At 44.9% G+C, this 25082-nt stretch overlaps 1 protein-coding gene across 4 annotated transcripts in view; it reads right to left on the reverse strand.

Annotated features, from left to right (window-relative positions):
* Window positions 1-25082, reverse strand: part of LOC133341994 (cell surface glycoprotein MUC18-like) — a 52526-nt gene that overhangs the window by 20611 nt on the left and 6833 nt on the right. For 3 of the 4 annotated variants that reach the window (XM_061550852.1, XM_061550849.1, XM_061550851.1), the window contains exons 2-6: window positions 12338-12480; window positions 11606-11816; window positions 10199-10263; window positions 1623-1701; window positions 1032-1211 (exon numbers count right to left, since the gene is read on the reverse strand). In XM_061550852.1, the coding sequence (XP_061406836.1) occupies window positions 1032-1211; window positions 1623-1701; window positions 10199-10263; window positions 11606-11816; window positions 12338-12480 (678 nt within the window). The remainder of the gene's footprint in view (window positions 1-1031; window positions 1212-1622; window positions 1702-10198; window positions 10264-11605; window positions 11817-12337; window positions 12481-25082) is intronic. The other variant, XM_061550850.1, reaches the window with a different exon arrangement.

Here is a 25082-nt window from a genome sequence, read left to right on the forward strand (position 1 = left end):
AAATAGATACACGCCGCACTGGGTTGGCAAGGTTGTGTGCGGTGCGATAAAGGGTAGGTAACTCCCGCCTCTTTCAACTCATCTGGCCTTCTACCTTTGCATGTTCCTTCCCGTGGTGGCATGGTTTTCCCCTCCACATTTAGAAACAACATACATTTAGAGTATTTGGCTGCTATACATTTTCACGTGATAAGCCACTTCGTTGAGCTCTCCTCTGTGGCCAGTTCGCTTCTGAAAAATAGCTATATAGCTCAGTAGGGTTACCTGGTAAAATAAAATGAAAATATAGCTCCCCCTCGCACAGAGCCTTCCACCACGAGTGGCGTGAGAAGACGATTGCAGTGCTGCACCTTTACCCAAAGGGGCACAGGTCATACGAGGCTCGTCATCAATTTCGCAAGGAGCTCGCCCGCGCCGTTTTGCTCAGCACTAGAGACAGCTCTTATTCGAATAAGTGTTGTGACGGACACACTGATGAAAGTAACTTGAGGTTTCAGATCGTCTACACGAGGCTGCTGAGTGTGATTTTCTCCCATGCTTTCAGATGCACTTCTGCGGCCGTCTGGAACGCTCTTCTGGTATTAGGAAGCAACAGAGAGATGTTGCTTTTGGCTTCGACGAGGTAAGTGTAAAAATCTCAATGTCTATGGGTCTCTATGTCTGTATTATGTTGACTGTATCTGAGCCGAAGGAGTTTAACAAAAAATGAAATTATATGCGTCTCTGATTGTGGATCATGTACGTCTGTTGATCTCAAGGTAAGTCTATGGATATCTGAGTCTATGAATCATGTAAGTCTACGGATCCCTATGTAAGTCTAAGGATCACGTAAGTCTATGGATCATGTAGGCCCATGAATCTCTATGTAGGTCTATGGGTCTCAATGAAAGTATATGTGAGGCTATTGGTCTCTTCGTAAGTTCAGTGGACATGACTCAAGAAGAGGCACGGAATAGAAGTTCATGGAGGAATGAACTCTGCGCGGTCGCCCCCGGGCAATGAGAAAAGAAGGGAAGTGTTTGTGTACGCACAGTGAACTGTGATGTTGATTCTTTGCGAATCCATGGTTTGTATCAGGCCGGGCATCTTGTAGCTGATGCGGCAGTGGTACGTGGCGTCTCTGTCCGCTTTCTGGGGTTTGTAGTTGAGGGAGGAGCGCACCGTCATGAAGCCCATCTCGTCATACTCCACGACGGGACGCTGATGCAACTCTGCATCGCAGCAGACGGCCATCCAGAGTGAAACATGAACACAACAAGCAAGATCATCGTCATCAGCCATGGTCAGTCCACTGCTAGATGAAGGCCTCCCCAAGCCACCGCCACTTCTAAGATGTAACCACCCTGCGCACGATCTGATTTCGTTGCTCCATCTGCGAGATCAGAATATTTTTTTCTACTGGAGGAATCCGATTAGCTATAAAGATCTTTTTCACAGAGTTCTCGCACACGCTCCATTCCTTGCTTGGCTGCCATTCCGTTATTATTCATCCTGCACCTCCGATTAGCACAGTTGGCCATGTACATACATACATGTGGGTTAAGGTCAGGGGTTTAAATATACTTTCAGTCATTGTTGAATAAACTGTTAAACGATTGTCGAGCATGCTTCGAGTAACATACCTGGATCAAATGGGGTGGTATTTTTATACCAAGTAATATTTGGCCGTGGAAAAACTTTCTCTGTAACACAAATTCCGATCTGTAAAAGACAAAAAATGAGTGGATTATCATAAACATTTATTTCTTTATATCGCACCTCACACAAGCAGTCCTAGAGTTTACTTAGTGACACACTGATTTGTCTAGCTTTTATTAGTACACTTCCAGTGCAAGGAAACGCTGGTAAAGTAACTCAGTACGGTGTCATGGTGTTAGTGACTGGAAATACCTGAGATCATTGGGGACAGTCCTCGACTTACGATCATGTTACGTTCCTGAGACCCGTTCAAAAGTCGAGGTGTTTATATCTCAGAACTCAATATAAAATGTGTTATGGTTCAACAAAAAAGGGACGCATTGTTAAAAGCATAAATGAGAATAATTATTGTACATTTGCATGTAATAGTGCAATATATACGGTAAAGTAAATAAAAAATAAAATAAACTATTATGAAAAGAAAAAAATTCTCGATTTAAAGCTTTCGTGACTGGTTCTTTCGGTAAAGTCACGTAGAAGGGAAGTAATAAAATAATAAAAATAAAACATAATCAAATACTAAGAGGAAGCAACGAAATATGTAAATGGAAGAGTGGTAGTAGGAGACTTGCAGCGGAGCAAAGAATCCATTCCCTGCCGAGAATACAAGATATATATAGTCATGCCAAGGCGCCCTTCCCCCCTTCCAACCCAGCTTAAATATACGCTTCAAGCGTGGTGGTGTTTCATTTTGCTTCCTCTTAGTATCTTTCACTCGACGGTCAATGGTATAGTGTATAGCAGATTGTATAATAATAAATAGTATAAAATTGTAATGTTTAATACAATGTATAAGGCAATATATAGCAGAGGCGTAGCTAGAATATTTTGCGCCCGGGGACGAACTATAAAATTGGCGCCCCCTCCCGTTAAATCACATTTTCCTATTACATCGAATAAGGAATAACAATTTAAATTTTAATGAAACATTGTATTTAAAGAAGCAAATTTATAGAAATTATATTACATGGCTCACTCAGTCACTGTCGTAGACTGGTTGACATAGTCTACAAAAGATACATTTTTATTGATTTCACTGTCGCAAACTGGTCAACACGTAATCAAAATCTGTTTTTTCAATGTTTCTCTTTCAACACTAAGAAGAGCAAGATCGCTGAGACGATCATGTCCCATTGAAGCACGCAAATGCGACAAAATAAGTTTCAATTTGCTGAACGACCGCTCACAGCTTGCAATTGAAACTGCTATTGTTAATAAAATTTGCAGTGAAATTCGCAAATTCGGAAATATGTCGTCTCCATAAAACACAATAAAACCAAGAAGATCCAAAGGAGTGTCTGGTAGAACTTCATTCCGGTTGCTGAGCAGCATTTTGCAATCTCCATTTTCTGTGAAAAATTCGTGGCCATTGATGTCGGTGTCATAGAAATTTCCAAAATCTGTGCAATTTCGACAAATTGCATCGACATCTGTGTCGGATAGAAGAGTTTTGACGTCCAGCAGAAATCCAAATTTTGTGTTCAGGTTTTTTAGTCGTAAACACCGTGTTGACATCTCCTGTTGAAGTCGATAAAATACGCTCTTCATATACGCACACAATTTCTTCTTCTGCTGAAAGTCCTGCATCTCTTGCCAGTTCTCCTGGCATCTTCCGACGTCGCCTAATTCTTCTGTCCACATCGATCCCCCAGGCTGTGCATCTTGTTTTGGCGTTTTCTACAGCAACTTGGCTCAAATCATCACGAAGCTTGACAAATTCATGCTCCAAAGATTCAAGATCAGTTGCTGCTTCCTTGAAATTCATAGTAGGATCCTGTAAGCGCTTCTGAGCACGATCAATTTTTCCAAGAATGACATTCCAGAAACGTAATAAAACTATGAAGTTAAAATTTAATACGCATGCCTGTTCTGCATCACTTCTGGTTTCAGGCGTCATAGTTACGTCCTCCGATAATTTGTCTAGCAGCCCTACTAGTTCATCCAGTCCTTCATAGATAGCTTTAACAGCTTCTGATCGTACACTCCAGCGTGTTTCAGGCCGTCGTAGTTTCCGCCACCAAAAAACAGGCCAGTTACTAAGGCTGAAAGACTGCGCCTGTCTGTTGTTTGGGACGTTCTTCCATGTAAGTTCTTAATAGGCGCACGTACCAAAATGTAATTACATGACATGTCGGCTGTGTGTGGTGGGATATATAAACTTTTAGGTTGAGGTGTAGATTTGTGCAGTAGTTTCAGGCTGCCGCGCCCGCCGCAACAAGTTATAATGTAACGCTGTAAGCCTCATTTTGGCGCCCCTTTACCTTGGCGCCCGGGGACATATGTACCCCCCTGCCCCCCCCTAGCTACGCCTCTGGTATATAGTATCGTAATTGTATAGTGAATATACAACAGTGTCATATACAGTAGGGTGGATAGAATAATACATAGTGTAATATTACAATGTATAGTCGAAGGTATAGGGTGGTGTATAGTAATACAGTATATAATTTAATGCTGGGTTTGTCTATGGCAGCATATAGTACGGGGTAGACCCGTGTGATGTAAGGGAAAAAGTTTAGCTGGAAGCATATTATATTTCTTGCGACATAGAATTGTAATGTATTACTTACTGTTAGTAGCTCAGCTTATTGGAGAGTATATTTAGTATACTGATGATACTATGTAGTTTATACTTTAGTTTTTTACGTGGTTGTTTAGTTACTGCAGCTACATACTATTAACATTCCTTCCCTTTATTAATGCTACCTCTATCCCCTCCCTTTGATGCTGCTAATCCTGCATAATGCATGGGCATAATATGACTTTGAAACCCCCCGCCCACCTCCTACGCATTTCACAAGAAGTACTAATCACATACCTGCATTTCCCATAAATATGCTAAATTCCTCTTGATATGCAAATTATTTTGTCAAGGCGCCCTACCCCCCTTCCAACCCAGCTTAAATATACGCTCCAAGCGTGGTGGTGTTTCATTCAGACGCTGTCTCCCGACAGACCTGGTCTTCACCTGAGGACGGCTGCTTGCGTTGTGGCCGAAACGTCGTGAGAATTATTTGATTATGTTTTATTTTTATTATTTTATTACTTCCCTTCTACGTGACTTTACCGAAAGGACCAAGAAGGAAAAAAAAATCTGTTTTAGTTTTGCTTATCTTGAGCCCTGATGCTGGCTTGTCGGAAGGGGCGGGATGCTGGACCTCATTACGTCTCACGGAGGATCGCTCCGCCGAACAAAAGAGTTCTGCGGTTCGGTTCATAAGTATTGATGGTTGAACATAACATCTGATGGCGGGTTCATTCGTGAGCGGGGATGTTCGTAATTCGGACGTTCGTATCTCGGGGACTGTCTGTACAGTGTTACAGAGTTAAACTAAAACTATTTTTTATTTTACCAGATAAGCCCCACTGAGCTGTATAGCTCTTTTTCAGATACGACCTGGCTATGACAAATGATAGCTTAACGAAGTGGCTTATCTTGTGGAAATTATTGCAGTCAAATACTCTTAAGGCATGTTTCTACATGTGGAGGGAAAAACTAGAGGACCCGGAAAAAAATCCACACCACCACAGGGAGAAGATGCAAACTCCAAATATACAGCCTTTAGAGTTGGGATCGAACCCGCGACCTCTTGCATACCAGGCGAGGCAGATAACATCTCGCCACTGTGGCAAGTTAAACAGTGCCAGGAACAAGAGACACTTCGGAGCCTATCCCTGGTGCAACTCAAGATTGCACATTACCATCTCTGTAAATCTGCTTGGCTCGTGGTAAAGCCCGGAAACCCATGCATCTCTTTCTCCGTTCGCGCCCAAGACCTGCCGAGCACTGTGGCAGCTCACGACCTCTGCAATTTGCTCGACTTGCGAGCTTAGGCTCACACCTCTACTTCCTTGACCGAGCACTGGAGTCTGTGGACCTTCTTTACTGGCTAATAGGATTGTGTTATCTTGTAATGGCCTGACCAAGTACTTTCTACTACCGTTAACATTCATCTTGTAAATGTGACTAGCCTTGTTAAATTGGCATGTAACCCCTAGGAAATCCTGGCATATTCCCTCGGGTTGTTCTTTGTCAACACCAGTACAGTCACTCCTCACTTAACGTCGGGTTGCGTTGATGGAAAATGTGAACGTTAAGCGAAACCGATTTTCCCATGAGAAACAATAACACTAGGGGTGGTTATTTTAACACGTAGGCTTTCGCGACCAATACTATCCATAATAGGTTTTTTGGGTTAGATCGCGTGATGAGGCTTGTGCTAATAACCAGTGAAATGTCGTATTGGAATTGTAAATGTTGTGGGTTTACTCTCCAACAAACCGGTGTGCCGTACTCGTGACGAATTGGCATGTTTTGTTTACGTAATAAACCTTACTAATTTGCTGTATCGGATGGTGGCAGATTTAATGACACATTTATGTTTACGTAATCTAACCCCAAAAACACCTCTATTCGTGGAGTTTATGTTCGTTCGTTTTTCTGTCCGCTTGTCCTGGTGAGGGTCGCGGCGGCAGCATGTTGAGTTGAGTAGGATGGTCCAGACCTCCCTTTCCCTGGTGACAGACTTTTTATAGGGAATTTCCAGGTGTTCCCAGGCCAGCTGAGCGACATAGTCCCGCCAGCGTGTCCTGGGCCGGCCCTGGGGTCTTTGCCCAGTGGGACATGCCTGGTATAGTTCCAGGGGGAGTCTAACTGGGGTCATCCTTACCAGGTGCCTGAACCACTTCAACTGGCTCCTCTTGATCTGGAAGAGCAGAGGCTCGACTCTGAGGTTCTCCCAGATTACCGAGCTCCTCACCTGATCACAGAGAGTGAACCCAGCAACCCTGCGGAGAAACCTTATTTCGGCTCCTTGTACCCACGATCTCATCCTTTTGGTCACTACCCAAAGCTCATGACCATAGGTGAGGGTGGGAATGAAGATCGCCTTGTAAAAAGCACGCTTTGTTCGAGAACTTAGCTCCCGATTCAAAACCACAGAATGGTACAGTGCCCGCAGCACTGTGGACGCTGCACCAATCCGCAGGCTGATCTCCTGCTCCCACCTACCATCTCTCGCGAAAGAGACCCTAAGGTACTTATACTCCTCCACTAAGGGCAGCTGTTCACCTGGAGAGAACAATCTACCATCTCCTGGAAGTGAGCCATGACATTATATTTGGAGGTGCTGATCCTCATCCCAGCCGCTTCACAATCAACATCAAACCGTTCAAGTGCATGCTGGAGATCACAGACTGACGAGGCAAAGAGGATGACATCTGCAAAAAGCAGCGATGTCACCTCCATGCCCCGTACTGGATACTCTCCATACCTTGGCTGTGCCTTGATATCCTGGCCAAGAAAATCACAAACAGGAGTTGAGAAAAGACGCACCCTTGGCGGAGTCCAACACCCACAGTGAATGACTTCGATTCAACACCAAGAATACGAACGCACCTCTCACTCCGAGAATAGAGGGACAAAAGCGGCACTGGTACATCATACTTCCGCAGCACCTCCCATAAGATATTGCGGGGAACACGGTCATATGCTTTCTCCAAGTCTATAAATCAGAGGTAGACTGGAGAAGCATACTCCCATGACCTCTCAAATATCTGTAAGAGGGAAAGGAGCTGGTCGATTGTGCCATGACCATGACAGAATCCACATCGTTCCTCCTGAATCTGAGGCTCGACCACCGAGCGGAGCCTCCTCTCCAGCACTCTGGGATAAGCTTATCCTGGGACGCTGAGGAGTGTGATTCCTCTGTAGTTGGAGAACATCCTCTGGTCCCCTTTAAAAAAATGGGGAGTATGAACCCAGTTTGCCAATCCAGAGGTACTGTACCCGCCTTCCATGCAACATTGAAGAGGCGTGTTAACCAAAACCCTCCTAAACTGTCCAGCGCTTTCAACAACTCTGGGCGAATCTCGTTTACCCCAGCAGCTTTTCCACTATGAAGGCCTTCGAGCGCCACAACGACTTCAGGAGCCACGATCGACCCAACCCACCCGGCTATTTTCCAGGGCTGCCTCCTGAGAAGAGAACATGTTCACCAGATTAAGGAGCTCCTCAAAGTGTTCCTTCTACCTCTCGACTATCTCCTTAGTTGAGGTCACTGTTACGCCACCCTTACTGAAAACAGCTTGGGCCACTTCCCGTTGACCCCTGCTTACGCGTCAGATGGTTTGCCAGAACATCTTTGAGGCTGCCCAGTAGTCCCTCTCCATGGCCTCTCCAAACTCCTCCCATGCCCGGGCTTTCGCTTCAACGACTGCTGCAGCTGCCACCATCTTGGCAAGCCGGTACCTCTCAATCGAGTCGGGAGACCTTTTTCCGAGCTTAGCCTCCCTTCTTCAACTTGGCAGCTTCCCTCACAACTCGTGTCCACCAGCGGGTCTTGGGGTTGCCGCCATGACAGGCACCAACTGCCTTCAGGCCACAGATTTTTTGCATCGTCCACTCGGACTCAATGTCTACGACCTCCCCCGGAGTGCAGGAGAAGTTTTCTCAGAGTTGGAAGTTGAAATCTTTCTGCACTGGGTCTTCCGCCAGATGTTCCCAGAAAACCCACACTATTCATTTGGGCCTTCCACGTCTATCTGGTCGGTGCCCCAGGCGTCGGATCCAACTTACCACCAGGTAGTGATCAGTTGACAGCTTTGCCCCTCTCTTCAACTGAGTGTCCAGTACATACGGCCTTACAGTAGGTCCGATGATACAACTATAAAGTCAATCACCTTTGGCTCAAGGTGCTCTGGTACCAAGTACACTTATGAGCATCCTTGTGTTCGAACATGGTATTTGTTATTGATGTTCCGTGACTCGCACATAATTCCAATAACATCTCAGTGTTCAGGCTGAGATCAGGGGGGCCATTCCTCCCAATCACGGCTCTCCAGGCATCTCATCGTTTCCCACGTGAGTGTTGAAGTCGCTCAGTAAAACTATGGAGTCGAGCACTGCAGCAATCGTCTCCAAAAAGGCCAAATACTCTGAACTGCTGTTTGGTGCATAAGCACAGGCAACAGTCAGTTTTCCTTTCTGAGACCCGAAGTCTCAATGAGGCGACCCTTTCATCCACCGGGATAAACTCTAACTGAACAGCACCCAGCCGGGGGGCTTATGAGTATCCCCACACCCTGCCAGGGCCTCTCACCAGGGGTTACTCCGGTATAGGAGAGAGACCACCCCCAATTGAGAAGTTTGGTTCTAGTGCCAATGCTGTGTGTGGAGGTGAGACTGACTATATATGTTGGTTATTTTAGTGGGAAATTTCCTATCACACTTAAGAACATGATATTTCTTAACTTACAGATTGAATCTAAAAGCTAATAATAACATTGGTGATTAACTGTACTAACTTGTCTTCTCTTTGCCTTGATCCTTTGCCTGGGATTTGGTTATCTTGATAGGTCTGTGGTTCGAGACAAAAGCAACTAAGACTACCTTTGCATGACTCATACTGTGGTTCATGTTTACATTTGAATCACGAGCAATTCAGGAGGTTGAGGTTGAAAGTAAATGTCAGCAAAACCAATATTGTTACTGGACACAATCTCATCTTCATAGGTGGCTGTCTGCGTCATCTGCGCTCATGAACCCTCTTTAGAGGAAGTCTGGGTGTCGACATTAATTGGATTCTCTCAAATGTCGCCATTTAAGAGATGAGAGCCTCCAAACTAAAATTAAACTACAGATACGCCTTTACTTACGAATATTCGAGTTACTAAATTTCAGAGATACAAACAAACCTGCCCGTATGTTCAGTTGCCTGTTCGGATCAAGAGTCATACGTTCAAATGCAGCGCAATAGATGGCGGTGCTGGCATCTACATTTAACATTTTTACCAGGTAAGACCCCACTAAACTATACAGCTCTTTTTCAGAAGCGACCTGGCCACAAATGATAGCTCAACGAAGTGGCTTATCATGTGGAAATGTTTATTGGCCAAATACTCTAAAACGCACGTTGCTTATAAACATGGAGGGAAGAACCAGAGGGCCTGGAGAAAAATACACATGACTGCGGGGAGAGAGGGAGAACACACAAACTCCAAATATACAACAGGTATCAGGGTCAGGATCGAACCCACGACCTCCAGTATACCAGGCGAGATAGTTAGCATCTCGCCAACAAAACCCAAGCCGACCCGACCTTCCCAATACAATTACTGTACCACAGCAAACAATATTATTGCAAATTGCACAAAAACCAATTGGTGAACGCGATTATCGAGGTAGAGATGTTTAATTGTGTAAGGGATCTGCGAGCCACCCTCACGCACACACACCACGCAGACACGACATCTCCGCTCTCACTATAACACGCACCAATCACACGCGCGGGAATGCGCGGGACGGGGGGGTCAGGGGTTAAAGGGCAGGGACGTCATCCGGACCAGGTGCGCCCGCCGTGGATGTGTATTGGGAGCGGGGTAAAATGGGCTGTGGGACGTGTGTTCGGGGTTGGTCTTGGAACGAGTGTTGCTGTACGTTGGAGAAATAAAGAAGTGTTGAACCATTCTCCGACGCCTCTTCAATTGTATGAAATCTCACCTCAACGGTATCTTTGTTTGCTTGAACAGGTTCATGCTTTCCAATTATATGTACTTGTGGTGGCGCTGAAATAAGTAAACATCAAGAGAACATTAAAAAGGTAAACATTTCCAAAACCATTTACACCATTGGTACCAATGGTGTAAATGCTTACCCCGAACTCTCATACTCTGATGGTGCATTGTCTTTGAGTTGTGCGCCTTTTGGCGTCATCAGGTCCAACCCATGTGAGACTAGGCTCTAAGGAAAGCTGTCTCGGGTGTGGACCAATCAACTTCATGGACAGTGCATACATTATCAGAGTTATGTTTTTGTTTGCATTATGACTGCAGGTATTGTGGTCTATGCAAACATGACTCCTCGTAAAAAAGGTGTCAGTTTTGTTGCCAGATAAAAGGGTAAAAAAACAATTATCATTTCCAAAAGCAATTGGTATACACGATAATACAGCTCTCTGTTGAGTCGCTGGTCCAGACAAGGCTGAGAACATTCTACATGGTGGTCACATGACATGCACGCAAGGCATGATGGGAGTCGTGACTTCCTGCTATTTGTGAGCAGCACACCTCTGTGTGTTTGTGACCAGCAATAATTGACGGTGGAAAATTCTGGTTTCATTGTTTATCACAATTTTGTTCGTCTATCAACTCCTATTTGCATCTTTGCAAATTTAGTTTTTTTACCAAATTTTCAACGGACAAATCCAAGCTTTCATTGGTTTCAAACTTTTGTTAGAACGATGAAGCTGGTGGACGTGGATCATGATAATCTCACATGTCTTCTTTTTGATTGCACTTTGTAAAAAAAAATACACAAATATCACATTATAGTGTTTAAAATGAATAAATATATAACAGTTTGAACTTATAATATTGCTTAAGTCTGAGTTTTCGTGATATTTCCGGCACCTCCGATTCGCATGGTTGGCTACGTACAGTGGGAAAGAAGTTCTACATACATAAAACATGGCCATAAAATGGCTATATATAAAACTCTTATCTGTTAACCTATTTTCTACAATTATAATTATGCACACATTTTTCGCAGACTCAATGAATTGAGAAGCGAAGGACAGCTTATTTGCAAGTTTTCCTTATAAATAGGTGGAGACAACTCAGGAATAATCGTGATCCAACGTCACCACGGATACGTGGAGTACTGCAGCATTAAACGCTTATAACAAGCGACACGTGGTTGTTGCAGAGGAGATCCTAGCAGATTGGTTAGAAATGTAATGGAGGAAATAGGATCAGCTGGTAAGACACGGTGTGTAATCCAGCAGTGGTGAAGGTGCGATATTGAGGTGGACAGCTAAAGGGTTCCTATTGTGGAGAACATCACAGCAGATGCGGTGGTGTAGGTGCGACTTTGAGGTGTACAGAAAAAGTGTTATAGTTAGGACTTTACAGCAAACGTTGACTCTTGTCTTGGCTTCTCCAGCTCCCTCCACCCCAGCCGACACGGTGCAGATGAAGTAACCCGAGTCGCTGGGGATGGTGTTGTTAATCACCAGAGTGAACTCGTCCTGAATGGAGATGCGGTTCCCGAATTTTGACAAATCGACCTGCTCGATTCGACCCTGCTTGTAAAGGATTCTCTGTCGAGTATTTTCTATAGGCTGCACGCGCAGAAAGTATATGAAGTACATACGTTAGCCAAAGAGATGGGAGTGATGAAATCAGTTCATCCATAATATCATTTTTTTGGGTTAGATCGCGTAAATATAAATGTGTCATTAAACCCGCCACCACTCGACACAGCCAATTAGTAAGATTTGTCACGTAAACAAAACGTGCCAATCAGTTACTACTTCAGCACACCGGTGTGTTGGAGAATAAACTCACAGTATTTACAATTCGATTACCATGACACAACCAGCTTCATCAGGTGATTAATCAGAATTGTGAAGAAGTCTTCCTGTTTCGTTCTTAAACATTGACTCTATTTACTTTGTTGTGCCTGTGGATTATTACATCACAGGATCGTGATAGGTGGCGGTGGCTTTAATGAAGGGCTTCATCCAGCAGTGGATTGATCACAGCTGATAATGAAGATCACATTATTGATTAACCATGTATTACATACCATGAAGAGTACATAGTTTACAAATACATATTTTAAAAAGTGTGCAATACTCACAATAAACCATGCCAGTTGGGGGTCGTTGGAATCTACACGTGAAATTCCACGTTCCCAGCTGCATTTTATTTTTAAAGATTCCCCGACCTCAATATCCACAGTTGGTGGAGTGGTGGTCACCACGATGCTGTCCGCAACACCTGCTGGGACATACGAACGCAACTGTGATGCCGCCGCCACGAAGCCGTTCGGCAGGCGCCCAAATCCCCGACCTCGCCACCACCAAGCAACGGAGCCAACCCCGCGTCCCCCTCACCTCACCTCACACGAACACACCCGCACGCATTTTCCCCCACCCATAGAGCTGGACGGGGAGGTCACCTGGCCGACTGGTTTTTATCCGAGAAACCCATATCGGGGTTAACTCTCACGGTTTCCGGCGATCAGGGAATTGGATGACCTCCCCCGTGCTACGTGGCACCGCGGCGCTGCGACCAGCCTTAATATGGTGTGGTCGCGGCATGGGGCATTCGGCCACCGCGGTTGAGGTGCATTTCCCCCCACACACACCCCCACGGGTCGACGGGGCAAGCAGGGGAGGGACGGGACAGCATGAATAGCGGGACCGCAGGAGCTGTTGCGCATAGTCATGGAGGGTTGGGATAATTACGCTTGAGCGCGCAGGCCCCATTGTTAGGAAGGGTAAGGGATTAACTAGGATTTACGCCTTGCACGCCGCACACTGATTAGCATATCAACAGCGCCCGGAACCACCGTGCGCGGGCTCGAGGTGCACGAGCCCATTGTTCAGCGCAGCATCCCCTTTGAGGTAGGGAGGATAAATAGAGGGGCGCAGAGGGGAAATCGCTCTCTTACTCCAGCGCCAGGCGACCAGACGCAGCTGCAGCCAGCGACCCGGACGTCCGTGTGACGCACCGAGGCACGCGGTTAGCACAAGGATCAGCGGACCGCCGTGGACACTTAACAGTGAGTAAGAAGGTGAATTAGAATCATAGCAGATAAATCGGGAATAGGTATAGAGGTATCAGCGTAGGCCAGCCTCGTCGACTCACTGATTTAACATCTAGTTCCAGGTCGCGGGTAATAAATCATTAATAGCTGATCGTGGCCTCGTGTGATCTCGTGTTATAAGTGTGAACGCGTGTGGTACGGTGTATGTGTAAGCTCTCGGCGTGCGTAATCGGCGTACCCCAGGTGCGCGATCATAACGTGAGCGGCCAGCGCGGCGCAGAGCGGCGCAAGAGTGGGTATCGCGTGTGGAGCTGTATGTGTGTGCGCGCACGTTCACGACGTGTATAATACAGGTGCGCGATCCTAACGCGAGTGGTCAGTATTGAGTGAGTGCCGCGCAGAGCTGTGTGTGGGAGTGCGCATACATTCGTTACGTGTCGGATACGGATGCGCATTGGTAACGTGCCGCACAGGGCTATACTGCGAGCACGGCGTTTGATTGATGATGATGTGCGCACGTATGCTCGCAGCGTGGGAGCGCGGCGCGAGGCTGTAATAGTAGGGGTGTCGCGGTCGAATGCCGGCGAAACCGTAGCGGGTAATAGGGAGGTGGGGTAACGTAAACGGAATAGGGGATGCAGGCGGGAGGGACCCCGGGGGCCAACGGCCCCCACACAACGACCGATTACTGGGCTGAACGCCGCAACTGGCACACAGTAACAATTAACGGCTCACAGAAATCAGCTCTGGGGAACAGAGTTTGTACGTTGCCTCTGGGTTGTTCGATTTTTTTTCACAGATAAAAAACACGCACGTGTAGATAACATGCACCGGGGCATCATCACCATCATCATCAGGGGTGCATTTACGTTATTTTACTGAACACGTTCTTGCAAGCTGAGACGGTTGATTGTGTTGCCAAAAGGCCGTTTGTTTGCTCCCAAAGTAGTTTAATAGAGACTTGTTTGTACGTTTGTATGAACGTTGAAGTTCTTTCGCACCATACGTTGCCAACCATACTCATTGGAGGTGCAGGGGAAGGACAACACGACTATCACCAGTGCAATCACCTTAGACTATATATATAGTGCGGTGCCGAGGAGGAACAAAAATAGACAACGAACGTGACTGGTATGAGCCAAGCATACTCATGCTGAAAATGTACACCTGCAAACTACTCAATTGGGATTACATTGCAGCTGCGTAACACCCCCCCGACCGCGACAACTTGGCAGGACCCTCCTCGCTACCATGATCTGAATGTATAAATTGCAATTTGTCTCACTGGGAAATTATTCATCCAATACGATGTACACTACGCTCGCAATGTGTACACCTGTGGGCCTGACAGGGTAATCGCGGTTATGGGTATATTATGGGTATATTTCGTAATGCTAATTATGAGGGGGGTGTAACTGGGGTAAAGGTAAAAGGCGGAGTCAGTCGAAGCTCCGGGAACCTGCTTCAAGGTTCTGGAAGGGGGTGTGGCTGAAGGCGGGGCTTGGCCACGCTGGGGCGTATATAAGGGGGACCGAACCAGAGGTTCGGTGCTGTTGCAGGTCCTGGGTCCTGGCATCGTCGCTGCTCGACATCATCTCTCTTCGTCGTCCAATTACGTGGCCAATCTTCTGCAAGGCTCTCATCGTCGCCGTCGCTGCGCTAGTGGGACAGCTGCATAGTTTGACGCCGATGATGGGGTTGTGTGATAGGGTCGGATATGTGTAGCTGCGTTACATATATGTATCGCCCAGTGTGTTCCTAAAAAATAAGAAGCCTTCTACACGACTTGTCTCGGAAGCCGCTGACTACACATGTTAAGTTCTTAAAGTGCCCTCTTCAATTGATAATCGCTCAGACCAAACTCGCAGCCGATACACAGATTTTACAGTGAGGGTAGAGTTCAATGCATTTGATGTGGGTTCCTTTCAAGGCTAAACACTGCATTTATAGTTATCTTTAAAGATAAGGTCACAGTTTAAGCCATTGGTTGTAAATGTTCGTGATTTTACTGATGTTTAGAGTTCAGGAGATGATAAAGCATGACTCAAAGGTTTATGGTAGCAAGCCATTTTGTACAGAGGGAGTAGTGGCGGCCATTTTGTTGCACCTGTCCATTGGATGAGGGTGCAAGATTCACGCGTAATTCGGGAATACGGTTTTGGGGTTTGAATAGAAATATCGTGATCACCACTTTAATCGTATTAGAAGAGGAATGTAAATTTACTTTCATTATTTTTTTTGTGAACAATTTTGCCAAACAACATCCGCGTTAACTGTACAATTGCATAGTTATAGTAACATCCACAGCCAGAGTTCCAGTGGGAATATAAAGGAACACATTTATTACTGTACCAGACAAATAATTATACATATCTACCCCCACCAAGTACCTCACACTCCACCCACTTAACAGACACACACATTCCGACCTTCACGCTCGACTTTACCCACCCACTAATACCTTGGCACACACCTCGCATTGCGACCTTTACCCTCCTGCCCTGCGCACAAAAATACACACACTCCACCGTTGCTCAATCTCCCACTCCCGTGCTTAAACACCGTCGCTCCTCCTGCTCACCACCCTCTGCTTGCGACATCGTTTGCGCGTAACATTTGGGGAAAGAAAAGTTGCTTGACCACACTTTCAAAGAGTCCGGGCTTGTTATTTGTTTAAAATAACTAAATTGTGCATAAAAAGCTCCCACAAGCAGATGCACCCGTAAAACACGCACGCACACAAACACATACAGACGTGCACTCACGCTAAAAATGGACTAACGCATGCAGACCCACATTTTGGCTCCAAAAGGCATGCATTAACTCAAATTCACATTCAATTATGCGCATGCACACACACAACAGTGGTTTGTATCCTAACTTGGCTGGGTTGTGTGGCACGGGCCCTCGCCCTGTTGTGCAGAGACACAAACCCGGCATCTGTATACCATTAAACTATTTAACATTTTTACCAGGTAAGACCCCACTAAACTATACAGCTCTTTTTCAGAAGCAACCTGGCCACAAATGATAGCTCAACGAAGTAGCTTAAGTGGACATATATAGCAGCCAAATCATTCTGAATGCGCGATATTGATTCTAAATGTGGGGGGAAAAACTGGAGGACCCGGATAAAAATCCACGCCCACCATGGGGAGAACATGCAAACTCAAAATATAGAGCAGGCGATAGGGTCAGGTCTGAACCCATGACCTCCTGTATACCAGGCGAGATAGTAAACATCTTGCCACCGCGGCATATAGAGTTCTTTGTGGGTAGTGATGTTTACTGTCCATACATGAACATTAACTTGGTTGGGCATGTTTCGGAAGCGGTAAAAGTACTCAGGCTTCGAGGAAAGATGCAGCATGCAAGTTAACGTCAAACTGATCTCCCGCTCACTTGAGCATGGGGCAGAAATCATTTCCAGTTTGGTCTTCAGCTAGTGGTGGAAATTCCACATTCCCATGCCAAGGCGAGTCTATAGGTCTGCTACTTTCGACTTCCCCACCAACCCAAGTGGTAAAAAGCGTGGAATACTAAGCCAAAATACCATCAACAGGGCCTCCAGAGCTTGCTAACAAAGTTCCTGCTGCCAGCAGTGGCGTGTCCTTTCGGATGCGCTTTTGCAGGCGTCTTGAACGCTCTTCCTTCCAATATTATGAAGCCACTGGGAACTGTGCACTTTTAAATCATCATCGAGATTGACAACTCATTTCTTCAGAACTGATTTTTGTGTTTAGTTTGTTGTCCCCCCCCTCGCCACACCTTTGATTAGCACAATTGGCTACGCACGGTGCGAAAGAAGTTAAACATAAGTACAGTTGCAGTGATGCACCGTCACCATGTGGCAGTCGAACTGATTTCAGCCCCGACTCCAATTCCTCACCATAATTTGAATTCCCACATTGTTGTTTGGTTGTTCCGACCGCGACATATTCCACCACTGCGCCTTTCCACCTAGAAGGCGTGGAGGTTTGTACACACGGTGCAAAGGCATTTCGCACGGGAAGGGGGGGGGGCAATTATTACTGCAAGAGACTGATGACATTGGTCACGTAATGTAATTCGCAGAGGAACTACTGAAGTGAACATTACTATGCAGGGATTTGTCGTTGATTTGTTGTGTTGGTCAGGGCCCACAAAATGATCTAGCCAAATGTGTTGTTATCCCCTCCAGTACCTAACATGGCCAAAAAGATTGGCTTCACCCAGACATCAACTATGAATCATACTTTTGTAATATTTGAGTAACGCATTATATCATTGTACAATTTACGTAATGTTGCATCATACTGGGACCGATTAGGGTTAGGGAACGGTGATTGCCTGTAAGATCAGCGGCTCACTAGCAGTGATTGAAACACTGGATGCTGAAATAATGCACTCCCAAATGTGTCATACATCTGATGAGTTTTGCAATAAATATTTGTTATCGTTGATGTGGAGAGACGGATTTATGCGAAGGAGACATTGGCTGCTTTTATATTTTGTTAATTTGCGTCTCCACAATGACGCTAATGACTACTTTGTGTCCAGTATTTGTATTTTGTTATTTGCAATCTCTCTACAGGTGGCCGAGTAGTTACAGCGCCAGTCACTAAAGGGCAAATGGTGGCGATTTGGAATCCCAGTTGAGGATTAACCCAACGATTCGACGCTTCAGGACAATAAACTGCATGTCCATGAAGCGAATGGTGCTTTTCCTATGGCTAAGACTCAGTACTGCCATAGGAAGATCAATTCCCACCACCGCCTAAAGCTTCAAAACGTAGACGTGCATTGCCCCGTGTCAATTTCAGCAAGAAGCCACGTCGTGGTTGTTCCGGTGGCAAACGCCTGCTGCCACCGTTCATTCTTAGCAGCGAGAGTGTGTCTCGGTGCACAGCATCAGTGCGCATGCGGCGCCGTAAACCATCCGTACAGAACATCGACGCACGGTAGAGCAGCGGCGTGGTTGTCGACATGCGTGCAGGTGGTGCAACTGGGGACCCACGGGTCAGAGGGGTCCAGGCGCCGCATTACGAAGAGGGGGGTGGGGGGTCCTCATTTCATTCCTTACACCTCAGGAGAGAGGCAGGCCAACAACCTGTCCAACTTTGGCATGTGCATTCCTCTTCCTCGTGGGATACGAATTTGGTAGCAACTATAAATCGCAGTCTAAGTTGTGATATCCAGCTGTTGTTGGTTTCAGGAGTGTTCCACACCATGAACTTATGGTACCCTGGCCGACTTACTTTTCCATTTGCGCGAAAGGGTGATTGCACCAGCTGCGGCCAGTTTGAATGCGATGCAGTTATAGCAAGTGTGTGTGTGTGTGTTATTGCGATGCAGTTATAGCAAGTGTGTGTGTGTGTTATTGCGATGCAGTTATAGCAAGTGTGTGTGTGTGTTATTGCGATGCAGTTATAGCAAGTGTGTGTGTGTGTTATTGCGATGCAGTTATAGCAAGTGTGTGTGTGTGTGAGTTATTGCGATGCAGTTATAGCAAGTGTGTGTGTGTTATTGCGATGCAGTTATAGCAAGTGTGTGTGTGTTATTGCGATGCAGTTATAGCAAGTGTGTGTGAGTGTGTTATTGCAATGCAGTTATAGCAAGTGTGTGTGTGTGAGTTATTGCGATGCAGTTATAGCAAGTGTGTGTGTTATTGCGATGCAGTTATAGCAAGTGTGTGTGTGTGTGAGTTATTGCGATGCAGTTATAGCAAGTGTGTGTGTGTGTGTTATTGCGATGCAGTTATAGCAAGTGTGTGTGTGTGTTATTGCGATGCAGTTATAGCAAGTGTGTGTGTATTATTGCGATGCAGTTATAGCAAGTGTGTGTGTGTGTGTTATTGCGATGCAGTTATAGCAAGTGTGTGTGAGTGTGTTATTGCGATGCAGTTATAGCAAGTGTGTGTGTGAGTTATTGCGATGCAGTTATAGCAAGTGTGTGTGTGTGTTATTGCGATGCAGTTATAGCAAGTGTGTGTGTGTGAGTTATTGCGATGCAGTTATAGCAAGTGTGTGTGTGTGTTATTGCGATGCAGTTATAGTAAGTGTGTGTGTGTGTTATTGCGATGCAGTTATAGCAAGTGTGTGTGTGTTATTGCGATGCAGTTATAGCAAGTGTGTGTGTGTTATTGCGATGCAGTTATAGCAAGTGTGTGTGTGTGTTATTGCGATGCAGTTATAGCAAGTGTGTGTGTGTGTTATTGCGATGCAGTTATAGCAAGTGTGTGTGTGTGTGTGAGTTAATGCGATGCAGTTATAGCAAGTGTGTGTGTTATTGCGATGCAGTTATAGCAAGTGTGTGTGTGTGTGAGTTATTGCGATGCAGTTATAGCAAGTGTGTGTGTGAGTTAATGCGATGCAGTTATAGCAAGTGTGTGTGTTATTGCGATGCAGTTATAGCAAGTGTGTGTGTGTGTGTGAGTTATTGCGATGCAGTTATAGCAAGTGTGTGTGTGTTATTGCGATGCAGTTATAGCAAGTGTGTGTGTGTGAGTTATTGCGATGCAGTTATAGCAAGTGTGTGTGTGTGTGTGTTATTGCGATGCAGTTATAGCAAGTGTGTGTGTGTGTGTGAGTTAATGCGATGCAGTTATAGCAAGTGTGTGTGTTATTGCGATGCAGTTATAGCAAGTGTGTGTGTGTGTGAGTTATTGCGATGCAGTTATAGCAAGTGTGTGTGTGAGTTAATGCGATGCAGTTATAGCAAGTGTGTGTGTTATTGCGATGCAGTTATAGCAAGTGTGTGTGTGTGTGAGTTATTGCGATGCAGTTATAGCAAGTGTGTGTGTGTGTTATTGCGATGCAGTTATAGCAAGTGTGTGTGTTTCGATTTAAAGAGTTCATGACTGCAGGGATTTATCTTCTTGGTTCTTTCGGTAAAGTCACGTAGAATGGAATTAATAAAATAATAAAAATAAAACATGATAAAATAATTCTCACGACGTTTCGGCCACAACGCAAGCAGCCGTCCTCCCACCACCATCCATCCCAGAAGAATTCCCTCATCAAGACTCTATACCAGGGGTCCTCAAACTTTTCAAACAGGGGGCCAGTTCACTGTCCCTCAGACCGTTGGAGGGCCGGACTATAGTTAAAAAAAAACTATGAACAAATTCATATGCACACTGCATATATCTTATTTTGAAGTGAAGAAACAAAACGGGAACAAATACAATATTTAAAATGAAGAACAAGTAAAGTTAAATCAACAAACTTGCCAGTATTTCAATGGGAACTATGGGCCTGCTTTTGGCTAATGAGATGGTCAATGTCCGGTTCCATATTTGTCACTGCTAGTCGTAACAAGTGATGCAAGTGTGCATCCGTTAGTCTAGATCTGGTTGGAGATTTCAAATGTTTCATTCTGGAAAAAGTCTGTTCACAGACATAAGTGCTGCCAAAGATGGTTGCCATTTTGAGTGCATGGTTCCTGAGATGAGGATATATGTCTCAGAGGGGAGAGATGCATAGAAATTATGAAGGCTGCTTGACTTGAATGCGTCTTTCAGGGAGTCACAATTCTGCAGTTCAGCCAGTTCCATTTGGTAAATTGTATCCACATTTTCAATGTCAATAGAAAATGGGTTATGGAAAAGCTGTATGTCCTGTTCATGGAGATGAAGCTCTTTAAATCTAAATTGGAACTCCTTTTGCAATTTTTCCAGTGAATCCACACATATTTTGTTTGGGAATTGCAACCAATGGTTTTTTCGCTAACAGATTTTGAGTTGTGGGGAGATGGCAGAAGTTTTCCTCCTTAACTTGTTTGATGAGGAGGCCTAATTTTACTTCAAATGCTTTGACATATGATTGCATATCACAGATGAGCTTCCCCTTTCCTTGAAGTTGCACATTGAAACTGTTGAGTAGCTCTGTTACATCTGTCAGAAAGGCAAGGTGCAATTTCCATTCTGCATCATTGAGCTCTGGTACTTCTTTGTTTTTTGAAAGCAGAAAAGTTGTAATCTGTGCAAGTAAGTCATAGAAACGTTTCAAAACTCTCCCTCGACTCAGCCAACGGACTTCTGTGTGGTACAGAACATCTTCATAGTCAACATTTAGTTCAGACAGAAATTCCTGAAATTGTCTGTGGTTTAGTGCATGAGCTCTAATGAAGTTAACACAAGATACCACAATTTTCATAACAGAGTCCCACTTCAGTGATTTACTACACAGCGCTTGTTGGTCGATGAGGCAGTGTATGGCTATTGGATGAGAATGGTTATGTTTGTCCATCTCTTGGTTAATGCGAGCAATTACTCCTTTCTTAGACCCCACCATACTAGGAGCACCATCAGTTGTCACACTGGCTAGTTTAGCCCAGTTCAGCTCCAAACCATTCACAGTTTGGCAAACCTTTTCATAGATATCCTCTCTTGTAGTTGTTCCTTTGATGCTTTGCAGTGCAGCAAGCTCTTCTGTGACTTCGAAATAGTCATTCGTCCCACGAATAAAAATTAGAAGTTGTGCAGAATCACGAACATCATTGCTTTCGTCGAGTGCCAAGGAAAAATAGGAAAGTTTTTTTGTGGAGTTTTGCAAATGCTGATGCAAATTGTCTCCCATTTCTTCAATCCTCCGTGTAATTGTAGGTCCTGACTCACTGTACTAAATAAATCGGCCTTCTCTGGACACATCCCTTTGGCAACAGAAAGAAGGCATTCTTTAACAAATTCTCCCTCCACGAATGGTCTGCCAGTGCACGCTATTAGCTTGGCAACTTGAAAACTTGCTCGCAGTGATGAAATATTTAGCTGCTTCTGCTTCACAAAAGTATTTTGCTGAGTTGTTAATGTATTTTTCAGTTTTAATATTTTATCTTTTCTCACTTCTCCGACCAAACAATCATATGTATCTTTATGTTGAGTTTCATAGTGTCGACGTAAATTGTATTCTTTGAACAGACACTATATTCTGGCATATCAGACACACAGCTCTTTCCTTGTACTGCATGAAAAAGTAATCATAAGTCCACTGTTCTTTGAATATCCTACACTCCGAGTAAATTTTTCTCTTTCTTGACATCATTGTTTCCTAGGGAGTCAAAATTGCTATTAGTAAAATACTAATATATATACAGCGCTACAAAAACAATATACCAGCAATAACTTTGCCCACACAGAGACATACAGACTGCACTGCCCATCAATGCAGTCTGATTGGGGGAACTCCGCTTTTACCCCAGGCTCACACTGGTGCGGGTGCCATTAAAAAGTTAATTACACCTGCAGTTTTGTTCACAGATCGCAGTACATCCCCAGCACACAGGAATATCACTGGGAGTGGAGCCGAGGGGCAAGTGAGGGAGCTGAGGGAGGGAGAGCCAGTCAAGCGCAGCCAGGGGAGGGCTGGCAGCCTTAGGCCTGGGGGGCTAGTCCAGTCAATTGGCCCATTGAACCATTCACCAGCGCAGCCCAATGAGTGCCCACCGCCGCAGCTCAATCAGTGCCCACCGCCGCAGCTCAATCAGTGCTCGCCAGCGCAGCCAAATCAGTGCTTGCCACCGCAGCCCAATCAGTGCCCACCACCGCAGCCCAATGAGTGCTCACCAGCGCAGCCCAATTAGTGCTCACAAGCGCAGCCCAATTAGTGACCATGGGCCGGATAAATGTCCTCGGCGGGCCGCATGTGGCCCGCGGGCCATAGTTTGAGGACCCCTGCTCTATACCATAGAGCCCAATGCATCTCCGAACAGGAACACATTGCCAGTGAACTCAAACACGTATGCCAAGCTCTTAAGGCTAATGGTTACTCCGACTACACAATCCGCAAAGCCATCACTCCAACCATCAAGAAGGATCCTGTTGAGGAACCTTTCAAAACCATCACCTTACCCGACATTGCTGGGGTCACAAAAAAGATCTCCAAAATCCTGATAAAACACAAGATCCAGGTCCGATTCAACACAGTACATAAAATCCGTGATCTGGTCCCGTCTGTAAAAGATGTGGTTCTAAACATACAGTACCCTGGCGTCTACAAACTAAGTTGCCTCTGTGGTAGCAGTTACATTGGAGAAACCAAACGACATGTCTCGGACCGCATCCGTGAACATAAAGCAGACTTGAAACACGGTAGGACAAACACCTCAGCCGTGGCAGATCACTGTTACAATTCAGTGGGCTCACATGATATTGACTGCTCCAAGACAGAGGTTCTCTGCAAGCCATCTGGCTACCATGAGAGATTCGTTCATGAGGCGATCTACATATACAAACACAGAGACAATTTAAACCGAGAAGATGGATTCTGGCTCAGCAATCATTGGAAGGACGTAATAAACCATTTCGGATCTTAACTGATTGTGTTCACGTTTACGGTGACTTTCAGACCGCGTTCCACTCACTGGCATTGACTATATATCTTGTATTCTCCGCAGGGAATGGATTCTTTGCTCCGCTGCAAGTCTCCAACCACCACTCTCCCATTGACATATTTCGCTGCTTCTTCTTAGTATCTTTCATGCGACGGTCAATGGTATAGTGTATAGCGGATTGTATAATAATAAATAGTATAAAATTGTAATGTTTAATACAATGTACAAAGTAATACATGGTGTCGTAATTGTATAGTGAATATACAGCAGTGTGATATACAGTAGGGTGGTGTATAGCAATACAGTATATAATTTAATGTTGGGTTTGTCTATGGCAGTATATAGTACGGGGTAGACCCGTGTGATGCAAGAGAATAAAGTTTAGCTGGAAGCATATTATATTTTTTGTGATATAGAATTGTAATGTATTACTTACTGTTAGTAGCTCAGCTTATTGGAGAGTATATTTAGTATACTGATGATACTATGTAGTTTATACTTTAGTTGTTTACGTGGTGGTTTAGTTACTGCAGCTCCATACTATTAACATTCCTTCCCTTTATTAATGCTTCCCTCTATCCCCTCCCTTTGATGCGGCTAATCCTGCATAATACACGGGCAAAACATGACTTTAAACCCCCCGCCAAACCTCCTACGCATTTCACAAGTAGTACTAATCGCATATCTGCATTTCCCATAAATATGCTAAAATTCCTTTTGATATGCAAATTATTTAGTCAAGGCGCTCTTCCTCATTCCTCCCAGCTTAAATAGACGCTCCAAGCCTGGAGTGTGTCATTCAGACTATCTTCTCGACAGACCTGTTCTTCACCTGAGGACGGCTGCTTGCGTTGTGGCCGAAACGTCGTGAGAATTATTTTATTATGTTTTATTTTTATTATTATTTTATTATTTCCATTCTACATGACTTTACCGAAAGAACCAAGAAGAAGTGTGTGTGTGTGTGTTATTGCGATGCAGTTTAAGCAAGTGTGTGTGTGTTATTGCGATGCAGTTATAGCAAGCGTGTGTGTGTTATTGTGATGCAGTTATAGCAAGTGTGTGTGTGTTATTGCGATGCAGTTATAGCAAGTGTGTGTGAGTGTGTTATTGCCATGCAGTTATAGCAAGTGTGTGTGAGTGTGTTATTGCGATGCAGTTATAGCAAGTGTGTGTGAGTGTGTTATTGCGATGCAGTTATAGTAAGTGTATGTGTGTGAGTGTGTTACTGCCAAGCGTGAATTACGCACGAGCAGGTTCATGACCCTTGAAACATTCCGAGAAGTCCGCAGGTGGCCACTGGAATTAAATTGATAATGCGGGTTTATGCAGAGCTTTATAGAAGGTTATAAGAAAGGAAACCAAGACGTTGTGCTTTTGTTTCAAACCGAGAAATAGAGTATTCCAATTGACTGTTAAATTGCAAACAACTCTGGCTTTTGCCTGAAGATACTGGTTGTAATTTCCGGTGAAACGTTGTATTAGGATTGTAAATGTTGTGGGTTTACTCTCCAACACACCGGTG

Source organism: Lethenteron reissneri, chromosome 13 (assembly GCF_015708825.2).
Source record: "Lethenteron reissneri isolate LAM-NWPU_2019-01 chromosome 13, ASM1570882v1, whole genome shotgun sequence".
NCBI lineage: Eukaryota > Metazoa > Chordata > Hyperoartia > Petromyzontiformes > Petromyzontidae > Lethenteron > Lethenteron reissneri.